Here is a 13,926-nt window from a genome sequence, read left to right as displayed (position 1 = left end):
ATTTGCAAGAGATTTAGTGGAGGAAATGTCTGTCAAGGCTAAAGGAGAAGGCACAGGAGAAGGCAAGGGAGGGCTTTCAGACCATGATGTGAGAGGGACACCTGCGAGAGGAAGGGAGAGGAAGAGGGGGAGGAAGGAAGGAGGGATGGGGAAGAACCACCTCGGGCCTGATGCACTTCTAAGTCGGGCCTGATGCTTTGGCCAGGCTGATGGGCAATTCTGGAGCCAAAGTTGCCAGCGGAGGACTTGAGCGTCCCGTAGGAACAGGCCAGCACGAGCACTCCCTGTGTCCGTCACGGGTTGGGAGAACGTGGCCTCGGCACGAACACAGTGGAGGAGCAGAGGGGCAGCAGCCAGTCCCCTGTGCCCCCACACCACCAGCTCTAGGCCACATGTCTTCACAGCCTTCACAGGCACTGTTTCAAATAATACTCTCCCTGGAAATAACTCTTGTTTTTATAAATCCAGACAGGCTCTGGTGAAATTATGCCAGTTCTCAGTTGAATAGTCAAAGTAGGTAACAAGTAAACTATCCCACCACCACAATCTTTTCCTCCCTACAGCTAGAACTTTTCATACCACCAATCAAGATCAAATTTTCTCATAGAATCTCAATCAGTGGGAGTTTTTATTTAAAAAATAGAAGTCTATTTTTTCATTTGAATGTTTCCAAATAATTAAGCTTGTCCTGAGCAGCCTGCATGGGAGCTGTCTGGAGGGACTGAGAAGGGAGGCATTTGGTCACTGTCATCCAGCAGTAAATTCTTTATGGTGTTGGGTTTTGAGTTCTTCGTGCTGCTCTTGGTCAATCCATGGCTGTGATTCTGGTCCAGAAGCCACCCAGGGAGAGCAAGGGCTGGGCCATCCTTAGCTCTTACCCAGATGGAACAATTTCCGCAGAAACGCTGGTCCTCCCCAGTAGCCCCTGTAAGAAATGACACAGAACAGTTCTTTGCATCAGAAAAAGGGGGTGACTTCAGGCAGCAGGATATTTAAAGGGAAGCCAGGCTGCTCACAGACACTGTTTCTCAGGCTATAAAGCAAGACTGACAGCAAGGTAGAAAGAACCCATGTCTAGGAGGGCGTAACTGACCTTAACACTGACTTGCTATGTGAGCCTGGACATACTGACTCAATTCAGCAAACCTGTAACAAGCCTCTACTACGCGCAAACTGCAGTCCTCTCTACCTTGAGCAGCTCATAAATCAGGTACAGGTCCAGGTTTCCAAACCTACTGGCATTTTGGACCATATACTTCTGAATGGTAGGGGACAGTCCTATTCAGCAGCATCCTTGGCGTCTGCTCACTAGATGCCCGTAGCATCCCCTCCAGCTGTGACAACAAAATATATCTCCAGATATTGTCACATGTCCCCTGGGGAGCAGAATCATCCCTAGCCGAAAAACACTGGTGTCTACATTTTGACTTACTTTTCTCAAAGGGTTTGGGAAAGTCAAATGAGATTTTTTTTTTTTTTTTTTTGCAACAAGGAAGAGGAATTATTAAGTTTGTCACTGTTTACTTATTGAATGCCTACGATGGACCTGTCTCTTTATGTATTGTCTTATTCATCCCATCCTGTGAGGAAGACAGTGTTCCTTTCATTTTGCAGGTAAGACACTTAAACACAGAGAGTTTAAGCAACTTGCCCTAGGACGCATAGCTGGTAGGTGGCAGATGTGACTCAAACACAGGTCTCCAAAGCTTAGCTCTTAATTAGTATGTTTTCTTTTTCTTATAATAAAAACAAAATTAAGGTGGCAGATGATAAAGTACTTGACAGGTCAAAGTGATTCACTATGATTATGATGATGATGATGGTGTATCCAGCAGCAAGAGAGTGCCAGAACATGAAAGACAGGAGAACTGGTCACTGCCGATTATAAAAAGAAGAGGCTGTGTCCTTGGGTGGGTGGTAGCTGTGCTATGGCTCCTTCTCTCACCCAGGGCAGCCTCTTGCCCACCACGTCTGGCTGAGGCTTCAGAACCCTTCTCAGACTGCCATTACCAATCCTTGAGACATGACTTAGCAAGGTACATCCCCTTTGCCCATCCTGCTCAGGGTCATATCTCCTGAAGCTGGAAGGCCTCCTTGAAACAACCCCCCTGTACAGGCTGTTGCAATCCGCTAACAGGTATGCCTCTCCCCCAGGTGACATACTTACCTCAGCATCAAATTCCAATACAGGAACGGCATCATGTCAGCCTTCATGAGGTACATGGAAAGTCTCTCTTTGCTCTGGTCAAAAGGGAAGGTTTCCAGGGGCTCAGCATTGTAGTTAAACTCCGCGAGAATCACACGGTTGTAGCCAGTCACCAGTGGACACGACGTGTAGCCATCATACTGTGATTGAGACAGAGTTGGAAAGCGGCTTTTTTTCATGTGCTATCTAGACACCTTGGCTTCCCAGATGACTCAGATGGTAAAGAATCTGCCTGACAATGCAGGAGATGCAGGTTCAATACCTGGGTTGGGAAGATCCCCTGGAGACAGAAAGGGCAACCCACTCCAGTATTCTTGCCTGGGAAATTCCATGGATGGAGGAGCCTGGCTGGCTACAGTCCATGGGGTCACAAAAAGTCAGACACAACTGAGCGACCAAACAACCACCACCTAGACATCTTAGAACTTATCATTTACTCTGAGCAGTGGTAATGTTTTCCTTTTTTGTATATTCTACTTTTTGTACAATGAAAATATAGAAATTATATAGCAAGGATATACTAAAGGCAAAAATTGAAGTGCCCGTAATAGAGAAACTAATTAAGAAAGCAGCAAAATTGTGGGAAAAGTTTTCATGCAGAATGGAAGATGCTAAGTTGAGACAGTGATTCTTATAAGGCATACAAACCTTCTTCACTGGTATTTGATTCTTCATAATCAGAGAAATTGTTCTGTCAAGTATTCCTGACTGGGCAGCTATATAAGAAATGGAAAAGTCAGAAAATCAGAAGTGTCTAGATTTTCCAGGAAAACTAATTTGCGAATAATTTTAACGTGAAGAAGTTAAGAAGGCTCCAAATCCCATCCGTCTAGATTGTAACTAGAACACAACTCAACCCAGTGATGGACTGTAGCTTCACCAAGGACCAGACAAACTAACAGGACAGGCTCCTGAGGTGACACAGTGGGAGGCACAAACACACAACCCGAATCTGATCACAGGAAACTACCAGACAATTCTAAACTGTGGTATTTTCCATATAACCAACCAGCACTCTTCAAAAATGTCAATGTCATGTAAGTGAAAAAATAAATGTCAGAGGCTTGTTCTAGATTAAAGAAAACCAAAGAGACATGGCAATCAGTGTGGAGTGTGGCCTTTGGCTCACAGATTTAAGGGGAATTGGGGATGGTGGGAGGAAGAGTGGATAGGCAAAGCTAAAAAGGACATATTTAGAAAAACTGGAGAAATTCACAATGGGTTGTATTGATGATTTCATAATGTAATGTTCAATTTCTTAGACATAAAAATGATCTTGCGGGTATAAAGGAGAAAGTCCTTTTTCTTAGGAGACAGAAGTTGAAGTGTTTGAGGGTGAAGTATCATGATGTCAAAATTTACTTTCAGATGACTTTTAAAAAGGTACATAGAGTGATCAAACAAAATATTCATTTATTGGATAATTATTACATTGGTCACAAAATATGAATAATTGGTTAATACCTGAAGGGTATATGGGTATTCATTGTACTTTCAAAGTTTTCATAGGTTTGAGATTTTTGAAATGAAAAGTTTGGGGGAAATGACTATAAATAATAAGAAGGACATTCAGTGGATTTCCTAGAATGCCTTTCTTAGGTTGATATAGTCAACAAAAGTAACACATGTTCTGTGGGTATGTAATTCACACGAAACGCTCCCATACCCACCGGCAGGGAGGTTCGTGTTTTATAGCATCTAAAAAAGACAGTTCCTGTCTACAGAAAACAGAATCCAAAAGGCAATTCTCTCCATCACTGCTAGCGCGGAACATCGACGTGAAGAATTTAGTTGCCCAGGCTGAGGCCTTAATCGTGTACCAATCAGGGCACTCTTCACTGTATCTGTCTTAACACAGCAATTTTCTGCTCTGCAAGCTTTCATTGACTTGCATGTGTTTTCTGGGGAAACAAATGCTTCCCTAGTTTTACAGTGTTTCAGGCAGAAGAAAAACAGCCAACCTGCCCAGCATCAGCGATGTTCCAAAGAAGACCACGGATGTGAGCACGGTAGTATGAGAAGTTAACAGAATTCTAGAGAGCTGGAAAAGTGGCACCACTCTCTCCAATGTCCCCCTCCCCTGAAAACCACCCCTCTGACCCAGAAAAGGCAGATGAGGTCATGCTACTCTGGTGCAAAGCATTCAACAGATACTGTCTTCTTTACACAACACTAGGTTCATTGACAACACTTCTGTTTTGGGGAGGCCAAAGGCGTTTTTAGGCACAAAAGTTTCTTCATTAATATAATTAGTATATAATGAAATGCTGCTGGTGTCCAAGTTTTGTTTTTGTTATGGCGGTGCCTTAGCAGAAGGCACCCCTGCTTTGAGTGAGAAGGGAACATAGCTCAAGGCCTTACCTACGGCGGCAGCGGTCTTTGATGTCGGCAGGTTGGTACAGTCCCCGATCCCAAACACATTTGGGTACCGCTTGTGCTGCAGAGTGTCTTTGTCCACGTCCACCCAGCCGGCAGCATCAGCCACAGGACTCGTCTTAAGGACATCTGGTGGGCTCATGGGTGGTGTAACGTGAAGCATTTCATACTGCAAAAAAGGAGAGCATCCAAATGTGTTTGTTCCATTATTTCCATAGCCCCACAGGCTCTGGCCCCGACTCCCTGACACACACATGGACTATGGCTGCACGGAGCACTGTACAGTTAGTGCTCATACTGGTCCACATGCTTGCCAAGATCATCCATGCTCCCGTGCAAGGCAGTGATAAAATAACTAACATGGTCTCCTGGTACAGAGTTCATGGGATCCCTTTGGCAGCTGGCATGGGGGAATCTGAAAAACTGGAGTGAACTTCACTAACATTTTGAAAGAACTCATTGATGCTTCTACCTGTTACTGAAATGAAGCAGGTGATGTATCTCAGTTGCTGTCTTCCTGACCCTCGACTGATGACTTGTAAAGTCTGGTTACACCAGGTTTACTCTGCAAAGAGGTTCTCAGAGTGAGTAAAACTTGTAAAAACCCATGTTAGGAGCTGATAAGTGAGCACCATTCTCAAATATGAGTCAACTCTCAAAACACGAAAAGGAAACCATCAAACACCAATTTAAGGTGAAATAAAGGCAGCAAGAATATTGGCTAGCACAATGAAGAAGGAGGGGTCTGATTCAGTATTGGGTTTACTGAACTGCGTAGGAGGCAGGATGGATTTTTTCCCCAAAAAACCTTTATCAAGGAAGGCTACCCTTGGCAATTAGGCACTGACCCAATCTAATCAGTTCTGATGGCTCATGTAACTCTTTTGTTTATGTGATATGCTTGTTTGTTTGTTTACATAATATTTTGTAGTTTATTCTATTTCTTTTAACCAACTCCATCTAGCAATTTCAACTTGATTAAGTGTTCATAAAACATTTCATTACAGTGAAAACTTTAGCATCTTAGGACAATCCTAACCTTGCGATAGTCAACAGCCCCTGATTTTCATAACAAGTTCTGCATCTTCACCAGGGCCTGGGAGTCATGATAGCAGAGGGAGTTAGGGCTGTGACTTATATTTATTCCCACTCTCAGTTATGAGCTTAGTCAGCCTTAAGGTGGAAGAAGTGGAGCGAATGTGCAGTGCTTTGCAAAGTACTCTAGTTGGCTCTCTAGTGGCCTGGGTCCCTGAGGCTGCCTGTTAATTTACATGCAAACTGAGCACATGTCTGCAGGACAGCAGATGGAATAGTCAACAACCATCATCCACCAAATTATTAAGGCCATGTCTGTATTTCTGAAGTTAAGCAGAACTGAGGGCCAAATCTTACTAGCATCATCTCTATCTATTAGAGTTAATATGTGCTTGAATTTCACAAATACACATGAATTTCATACATCTTTTCTAGAAGGGAGGTTAAATATTTCCACATAATCATCATAAAGGGATGACATTTTACTTGAGCAAAAGAACTACTAGGGTCATTTTATAGATTTGTTGGAAATTAATATTGCCATTCAGTTATAGCTTGTTTTTTATCAATTATTTCCAAAAACTGAATCTAGTGAATAACATGGTTTTCCTTCATTAACATAAATAACCTATTCAGAATAGTGGTGTTCAAAATTTTATGTTTATAAAGAAGATCTGTAGAAAATTCAGGTTCCCAGGCCCTACCACCCCAAGATCCCAATCCATTAGGTCTGGGAGAAGAACAGGAATGTGTACTTTAACAACCTCCACCCCAATGATTCTGAAACATGAAACCTGTAGATGAGAGTATTAGAAACTCTGGCTTAAAGGAATAGGTTCATTTATAATGAAAAATGAAATGCTATTACTTAGTCACTTCACCTTTCCTATAAGGAGATGCACTGTACTGGATAATCTCCAAAATCTCTTCTAGTTCTAGGATGCCATGATATAAAACAAGTTCAGATCTCTAAAAACTGGAGACTTGGGCCAGTTCACAAGCTCTCTATGAAGGATCAGAGACTAGAGACTTTGGGTACATTTAATTCTTTACAGGAGTGGTGCTCAGTCCTGATTACACATGAGAATCATTAGGGGAACTTTGGAAACTCCCAATCCTCAATCCAGACCCCAGACCAATTAATCAAAATCTCTGGGAGTTAGACTCAGGCATCAGCATGTTTTGAAAGTCCTCTGGGTGATTGAAATGTGCAGCCAGAGCTGAGAGTCACTGCTCTAAAGCCTTTCGGTAGATTTTTTGAAATTCATATTTTAAACAGTAGAATTAGGTCTGAAGAGAAAATCTAATCTAAAAGCCTATACTTCAAAAGGGACACAAATAATCTTCTTTCTTTATAAACCCTTCAGAAGAACAATCAGTTCAGTCCAGTCGCTCAGTCGTGTCCGACTCTTTTCGACCCCATGAATTGCAGCATGCCAGGCCTCCCTGTCCATCACCAACTCCCGGAGTTCACTCAGACTCATGTCCATCAAGTCAGTGATGCCATCCAGCCACCTCTGGATGGCTGTCATCCTCTGTCATCCCCTTCTCCTCCTGCCCCCAATCCCTCCCAGCATCAGAGTCTTTTCCAATGAGTCAACTCTTTGCATGAGGTGGCCAAAGTATTGGAGTTTCAGCTTTAGCATCAGTCCTTCCAATGAACACCCAGGACTGATCTCCTTCAGAATGGACTGGTTGGATCTCCTTGCAGTCCAAGGGACTCTCAAGAGTCTTCTCCAACACCACAGTTCAAAAGCATCAATTCTTTGGTGTTCAACCTTCTTCACAGTCCAACTCTCACATCCATACATGACCACAGGGAAAACCATAGCCTTGACTAGACGGACCTTTGTTGGCAAAGTAATGTCTCTGCTTTTGAATATGCTATCTAGGTTAGTCATATCTAGGTTACTCCTTTCCTTCCAAGGAGTAAGCATCTTTTAATTTCATGGCTGCAGTCACCATCTGCAGTAGTTTTGGAGCCCCAAAAAATAAAGTCTGACACTGTTACCCCTGTTTCCCCATTGATTTCCCATGAAGTGATGGGACCAGATGCCATGATCTTTGTTTTCTGAATGTTGAGCTTTAAGCCAACTTTTTCACTCTCCACTTTCACTTTCATCAAGAGGCTTTTTAGTTCCTCTTCATTTTCTGCCATAAGGGTGGTGTCATCTGCATATCTCAGGTTATTGATTATTTCTCCCGGCAGTCTTGATTCCAGCTTGTGCTTCTTCCAGCCCAGCATTTCTCATGATGTACTCTGCATATAAGTTAAATAAGGAGGGTGACAATATACTGCCTTGACATACTCCTTTTCCTATTTGGAACCAGTCTGTTGTTCCACGTCCAGTTCTAACTCTTGCTTCCTGACCTGCATACACATTTCTCAAGAGGCAGGTCAGGTGGTCTGGTATTCCCATCTCTTTCAGAATTTTTCACAGTTTACTGTGATCTACACAGTCAAAAGCTTTGGCATAGTCAATAAAGCAGAAATAGATGTTTTCCTGGAACTCTCTTGCTTTTTCCATGATCCAGCGGATGTTGGCAATTTGATCTCTGGTTCCTCTGCCTTTTCTAAAACCAGCTTGAACATCAGGAAGTTCACGGTTCACATATTGCTGAAGCCTGGCTTGGAAGAACAATAACCATTTATTTATCCAAGTCCCTATCTGCAAGCCTCAACTAACCACGGCACAGCAGAGAACCAGAGAGAAAAGGACCTAATAACAAAATTAAGTTCATGCACTCAAGCTCATACACTTGGCACATAAAAATATGCTGTGGGCCCTCACACACCACCCATCTGCTTTTACTTTACATAGAATTTAATGAGTTTGGCTATCTCATTTTCCAGCCAATAAAAAGATTAGAAGTAGCAGTTTTAAAATGCTGGAGCTGGAAGGATCTCCCAGTCACAACTGCCTGACAGCTAGGAAGGAAGAAAACAAGAAAACTACAAAGAGGATGCACACAAAATCAAATAACAGAGTAGATGGACATCCTTTCATAAGAGGATAATTAGCCCTAAACAACCCAGTAGGCCCTAGATGCATAACTATATAAGAGCTACTCAAAATGATGACCGTGAGCTGGGGCAAGGAGACAAGCCTGGGACATCCTGGGACACCAGAAAGCAAGGAAGTGCTCAAAAATGTAATGGGGACATGTCACAAGGACATTAAGGGCCATTCTGAAAGGGTTCCTGCTGACCCAATCTGGGACAACTTGAGCACCAAAATACTTAAGGACAGAATGAATCATAAACTGAAATGAAAGTATCTGCTGACATATCAATAAACAAGAAATGTCACAGCCATCAGCAATTTCTGGCCTCCAAATACGAATGAGGGCTCCCAAAACTGCAATCCAGTGGATGCAGCCACCCCCCCAGCCCCCGCCCCTCCGGGTGACTGCTGAGGAGCTGGGGGAATGAAGAAGCAAGGTGAGCAAGGAAACAGGATGGGCCCCAGATAGCTGAGGTGCTCATGAAAGGAATGAATCAGTGAGCCCAGAAGCTTGCATCTTCCCATACACAGAATGCTGAATTCCTTAGCTTGCTACCTGATTTTTGATGTTCAGACTGCTTGCTCCCTTTGTTGAAAACCTGTATATAGCCTGACTTCCCCTCCTGCCTCCACGGAGCAGTTTTCTCAGAGCTACTGCTGTCTGCCTGACTCAGAGTCCTAAACATTCCCACCAAATAAAATGACTCTCTACTTTTAGGTTGTGACTATATAAATTTTTTTTTAAGTGACTATATTTTTTAGTTGACAAACCAGTGGGGGAAAATACAGGCATTCATAAGTTCATCAGTTCAGTTCAGTCGCTCAGTTGTGTCCAATTCTTTGTGATCCCATGAACTGCAGCATGCCAGGCCTCCCTGTCCATCACCAACTCCCAGAGTCTACCCAAACCCATGTCCATCGAGTTGGTGACACCATCCAACCATCTCATCCTCTGTTGTCCCCTTCTCCTCCTGCCCTCAATCTTTCCCAGCATCAGGGTTTTTCAAATGACTCAGCTCTTCCCATCAGGTGGCCAAAGTATTGGAGTTTCAGCTTCAACATCAGTCCTTCCAATGAACACCCAGGACTGATCTCCTTTAGGATGGACTGGTTGCATCTCCTTGCAGTCCAAGGGACTCTCAAGAGTCTTTTCCAACACCACAGTTCAAAAGCATCAATTCTTTGGCAGCTTTCTTCATAGTCCACCTCTCGTATCTATACATGACTCCTAGAAAAACAATAGCTTTGACTAGACGGATGTTTGTTGGCAAAGTAATGTCTCTGCTTTTTAATATGCTATCTAGGTTGGTCATAACTTTCCTTCCAAAGAGTAAGCATCTTTTAATTTAATGGCTGCAACCACCATCTGCAGTGATTTTGGAACCCAGAAAAATAAAGTCAGCCACTGTTTCCCTATCTATTTGCCATGAAGTGATGGGGCTAGATGCCATGATCTTCGTTTTCTGAATGTTGAGCTTTAAGCCAACTTTTGCCCTCTCTTTCACTTTCTCAAGAGGCTCTTTAGTTCTTCTTCACTTTCTGCTATAAGGGTGGTGTCATCTGCATATCTGAGGTTATTGATATTTCGCCCAGCACTCTTGATTCCAGCTTGTGCTTCTTCCAGCCCAGCATTTCTCATGATGTACTATGCATATAAGTTAAATAAGCAGGGTGACAATATACAGCCTTGACGTACTTCTTTTCCTATTTGGAACCAGTCTGTTGTTCCATGTCCAGTTCTAACTGTTGCTTCCTGACCTGCATACAGGTTTCTCAAGAGGCAGGTCAGGTGGTCTGGTATTCCCATCTCTTTCAGAATTTTCCACCTAAGTTCATACTAGTAATTAATTGGGAAGGGAGAGCTTTTGCTGATAGGATGCCAAGAATCTAACAGTACAGGTGGAAGGAATGCTAGACTGGAATATCATTTTGCAACCACCATAGTAAAGACTGGATTAGGCAAAAATCATCAATGGATGCTAAATCTACTGGGAAACTTTAATGAGTAGGGAGTAGGGTGTTTGCATGGTCTTAGAGTGCCCCTGTCCTTATTAGTAGCAAAAAAGAAAAAGAATAATAATTCTCTACAGTGAAGATACTGGACCATATCTGGACTTGTGATCAAAATGAATATCATCAAGGGGCAGATGAGCACTGTGTGCTTTCTAATGTGTTATCCTAGAAAGACATCACTTATGCAGCATTTCAGCCCAAAATGCCGAGCCTGAAACTCATCACCAGGAAACACAGACAAACCCAAAATGAGGACACCCTATTAAAAAATAAAAGTCAGGGAGGGAGCTGTATTATTTCAAAATGCAGGGTCATGGAAGACAGAGAAAGGCTGTAGAAATGTTCCAGATTAAAGGACGCTAAAAACACATGACAATTAAATGCAATACCTGCCTGTAGACCAACTTCTGGAGGACAGGAAGTACTATAATACTATTCATCAATCAACAAAACTTGAATACAAATCATAGATTAAAATATTGTATCCTTGCTAAATTTACTGAATTGATAACTGTAATGTGGTTATATAAGAGAATACTCCTAACTCTTAGGAAAATTATGGTGAAATATTTAGGGGTAAAGGGCCATGACACATAAGGTACATGAGTGTGTGCTAAGTTGCTTCAGTTGTGTCCAACTCTTTGCGAACCTATGAACTGTAGCCCACCAGGCTTCTCTGTCCATGGGATTTTCCAGGCAAGAACACTGGAGAGGGTTGCTATGCCCTCCTCCAGGGGATCTTCCCAACCCTGGAATCAAACACCCATCTCTAGTGTCTCCTGCATTAGCAGGCAGGTTCTTTACCACTTTACCAGCCTGGTGGCTCAGATGGTAAAGAGTCTGCCTACAGTGTGGGAGACCCAGGTTCAATCCCTGGGTTGGGAAGATCCCCTGGAGAAGGAAATGGCAACCCACTCCACTATTCTTGCCTGGAGAATCCCATAGATGGAGGAGCCTGGCAGACTACAGTCTATGGGGTTGCAGGGAGGCGGACAGGACTGAGCAACTTCACTTCTTTCCCACTAGCTCCACCTGGGAAGCCTGTGATGTACATAACTCACCTTTAAATGCTTTAGGGAAAATATATTACATTACATTATATTTATATAGAGAGAGAGAAGCAGTGAAGGCAATGATAAAGCAATGGGGTAAAACTCTGCAACAAGTGAATCTAGGTAAAGGCTATACACAGTTTTCTTTCTACTATTTTTATTTTTGCAACTTCTCTAAGTTTAAGATTATTTCCAAATGAAAGTTTTTTAAAATTATGACCTTGAGTCATTAGCAGCATTTTAAATGATAGTCACTACACACCAACAACACAAGAGAAGACTCTACACATAGACATCACCATATGGTCAACACCGAAATCAGAGTGATTATATTCTTTGCAGCCAAAGATGGAGAAAACAAGACCGGGAGCTGACTGTAGGTCAGATCATGAACTCCTTATTGCCAAATTCAGACTTAAATTGAAGAAAGTAGGGAAAACCACTAGACCATTCAGGTGTGACCTAAATCAAATCCCTTATGATTATACAGTGGAAGTGAGAAATAGATTTAAGGGACTAGATCTGATAGACAGAGTGCCTGATGAACTATGGACGGAGGTTCGTGACATTCATTGTACAGGAGACAGGGATCAAGACCATCCCCATGGAAAAGAAATGCAAAAAAGCAAAATGGCTGTCTGGGGAGGCTTTACAAATAGCTGTGAAAAGAAGAGAAGCGAAAAGCAAAGCAGAAAAGGAAAGATATAAGCATCTGAATGCAGAGTTCCAAAGAATAGCAAGGAGAGATAAAAAAGCCTTCCTCAGCAATCAATGCAAAGAAATAGAGGAAAACAACAGAATGGGAAAGACTACAGATCTCTTCAAGAAAATTAGAGATACCAAGGGAACATTTCATGCAAAGGTGAGCTCGATAAAGGACAGAAACGGTATGGACCTAACAGAAGCAGAAGATATTAAGAAGAGGTGGCAAGAATACACAGAAGAACTGTACAAAAAAACTTCACGACCCAGATAATCACAATGGTGTGATCACTCACCTAGAGCCAGACATCCTGGAATGTGAAGTCAAGTGGGCCTTAGAAAGCATCACTACGAACAAAGCTAGTGGAGGTGATAGCATTCCAGTTGAGCTATTCCAAATCCTGAAAGATGATGCTGTGGAAGTGCTGCACTCGATATGCCAGCAAATTTGGAAAACTCAGCAGTGGCCACAGGACTGGAAAAGGTCAGTTTTCATTCCAATCCCAAGGAAAGGCAATGCCAAAGAATGCTCAAACTACCGCACAATTGCACTCATCTCACACGCTAGTAAAGTAATGTTCAAAATTCTCCAAGCCAGGCTTCAGCAATATGTAAACCATGAACTTCCAGATGTTCAAGCTGGTTTTAGAAAAGGCAGAGGAACCAGAGATCAAATTGCCAACATCCGCTGGATCATCGAAAAAGCAAGAGAGTTCCAGAAAAACATCTATTTATGCTTTATTGACTATTCCAAAGCCTTTGACTGTGTGGATCACAATAAACTGTGGAAAATTCTGAAAGAGATGGGAATATCAGATCACCTGACCTGCATCTTGAGAAATATGTATGCAGGTCAGGAAGCAACAGTTAGAACTGGAATGGAACAACAGACTGGTTCCAAATAGGAAAAGGAGTACGTCAAGGCTGTATATTGTCACTGTGCTTATTTAACTTATATGCAGAGTACATCATGAGAAATGTTGGGCTGGAAGAAGCACAAGCTGGAATCAAGACTGCTGGGAGAAATATCAATAACCTCAGATATGCAGATGACACCACCCTTCTAGCAGAAAGTGAAGAGGAACTAAAGAGCCTTTTGATGAAAGTGAAAGAGGAGAGTGAAAACGTTGGCTTAAAGCTCAACATTCAAAAAACTAAGATCATGGCATCTGGTCCCATCACTTCATGGGAAATAGATGGGGAAACAGTGGAAACAGTGTCAGACTTTATTTTTGGGGGGGCTCCAAAATCACTGCAGATAGTGATTGCAGCCATGAAATTAAAAGATGCTTACTCCTTGGAAGGAAAGTTATGACCAACCTAAATAGCATATTCAAAAGCAGAGACATTACTTTGCCAACAAAGGTCCGTCTAGTCAAGGCTATGGTTTTTCCAGTGGTCATGTATGAATGTGAGAGTTGGACTGTGAAGAAAGCTGAATGCCGAAGAGTTGATGCTTTTGAACTGTGGTGTTGGAGAAGACTCTTGAGAGTCCCTTGGACTGCAAGGAGATCCAACCAGTCCATTCTGAAGGAGA

At 42.6% G+C, this 13,926-nt stretch overlaps 1 protein-coding gene across 1 annotated transcript in view; it reads right to left on the bottom strand.

Annotated features, from left to right (window-relative positions):
- Positions 1–604: 604 nt before the first annotated feature.
- The window catches only part of SQOR (sulfide quinone oxidoreductase), a 54,101-nt gene continuing 40,779 nt past the window's right edge, over positions 605–13,926 (bottom strand). The window contains exons 7-10 of the mRNA XM_005889376.2: positions 4,568–4,751; positions 2,855–2,922; positions 2,168–2,346; positions 605–925 (exon numbers count right to left, since the gene is read on the bottom strand). Of these exons, the coding sequence (XP_005889438.1) occupies positions 868–925; positions 2,168–2,346; positions 2,855–2,922; positions 4,568–4,751 (489 nt within the window). The 3' untranslated portion in view covers positions 605–867. The remainder of the gene's footprint in view (positions 926–2,167; positions 2,347–2,854; positions 2,923–4,567; positions 4,752–13,926) is intronic.

The sequence above is a fragment of the Bos mutus genome, chromosome 10 (assembly GCF_027580195.1).
Source record: "Bos mutus isolate GX-2022 chromosome 10, NWIPB_WYAK_1.1, whole genome shotgun sequence".
Lineage (NCBI taxonomy): Eukaryota > Metazoa > Chordata > Mammalia > Artiodactyla > Bovidae > Bos > Bos mutus.
This window is presented reverse-complemented; position numbering and strand designations above follow the sequence as displayed.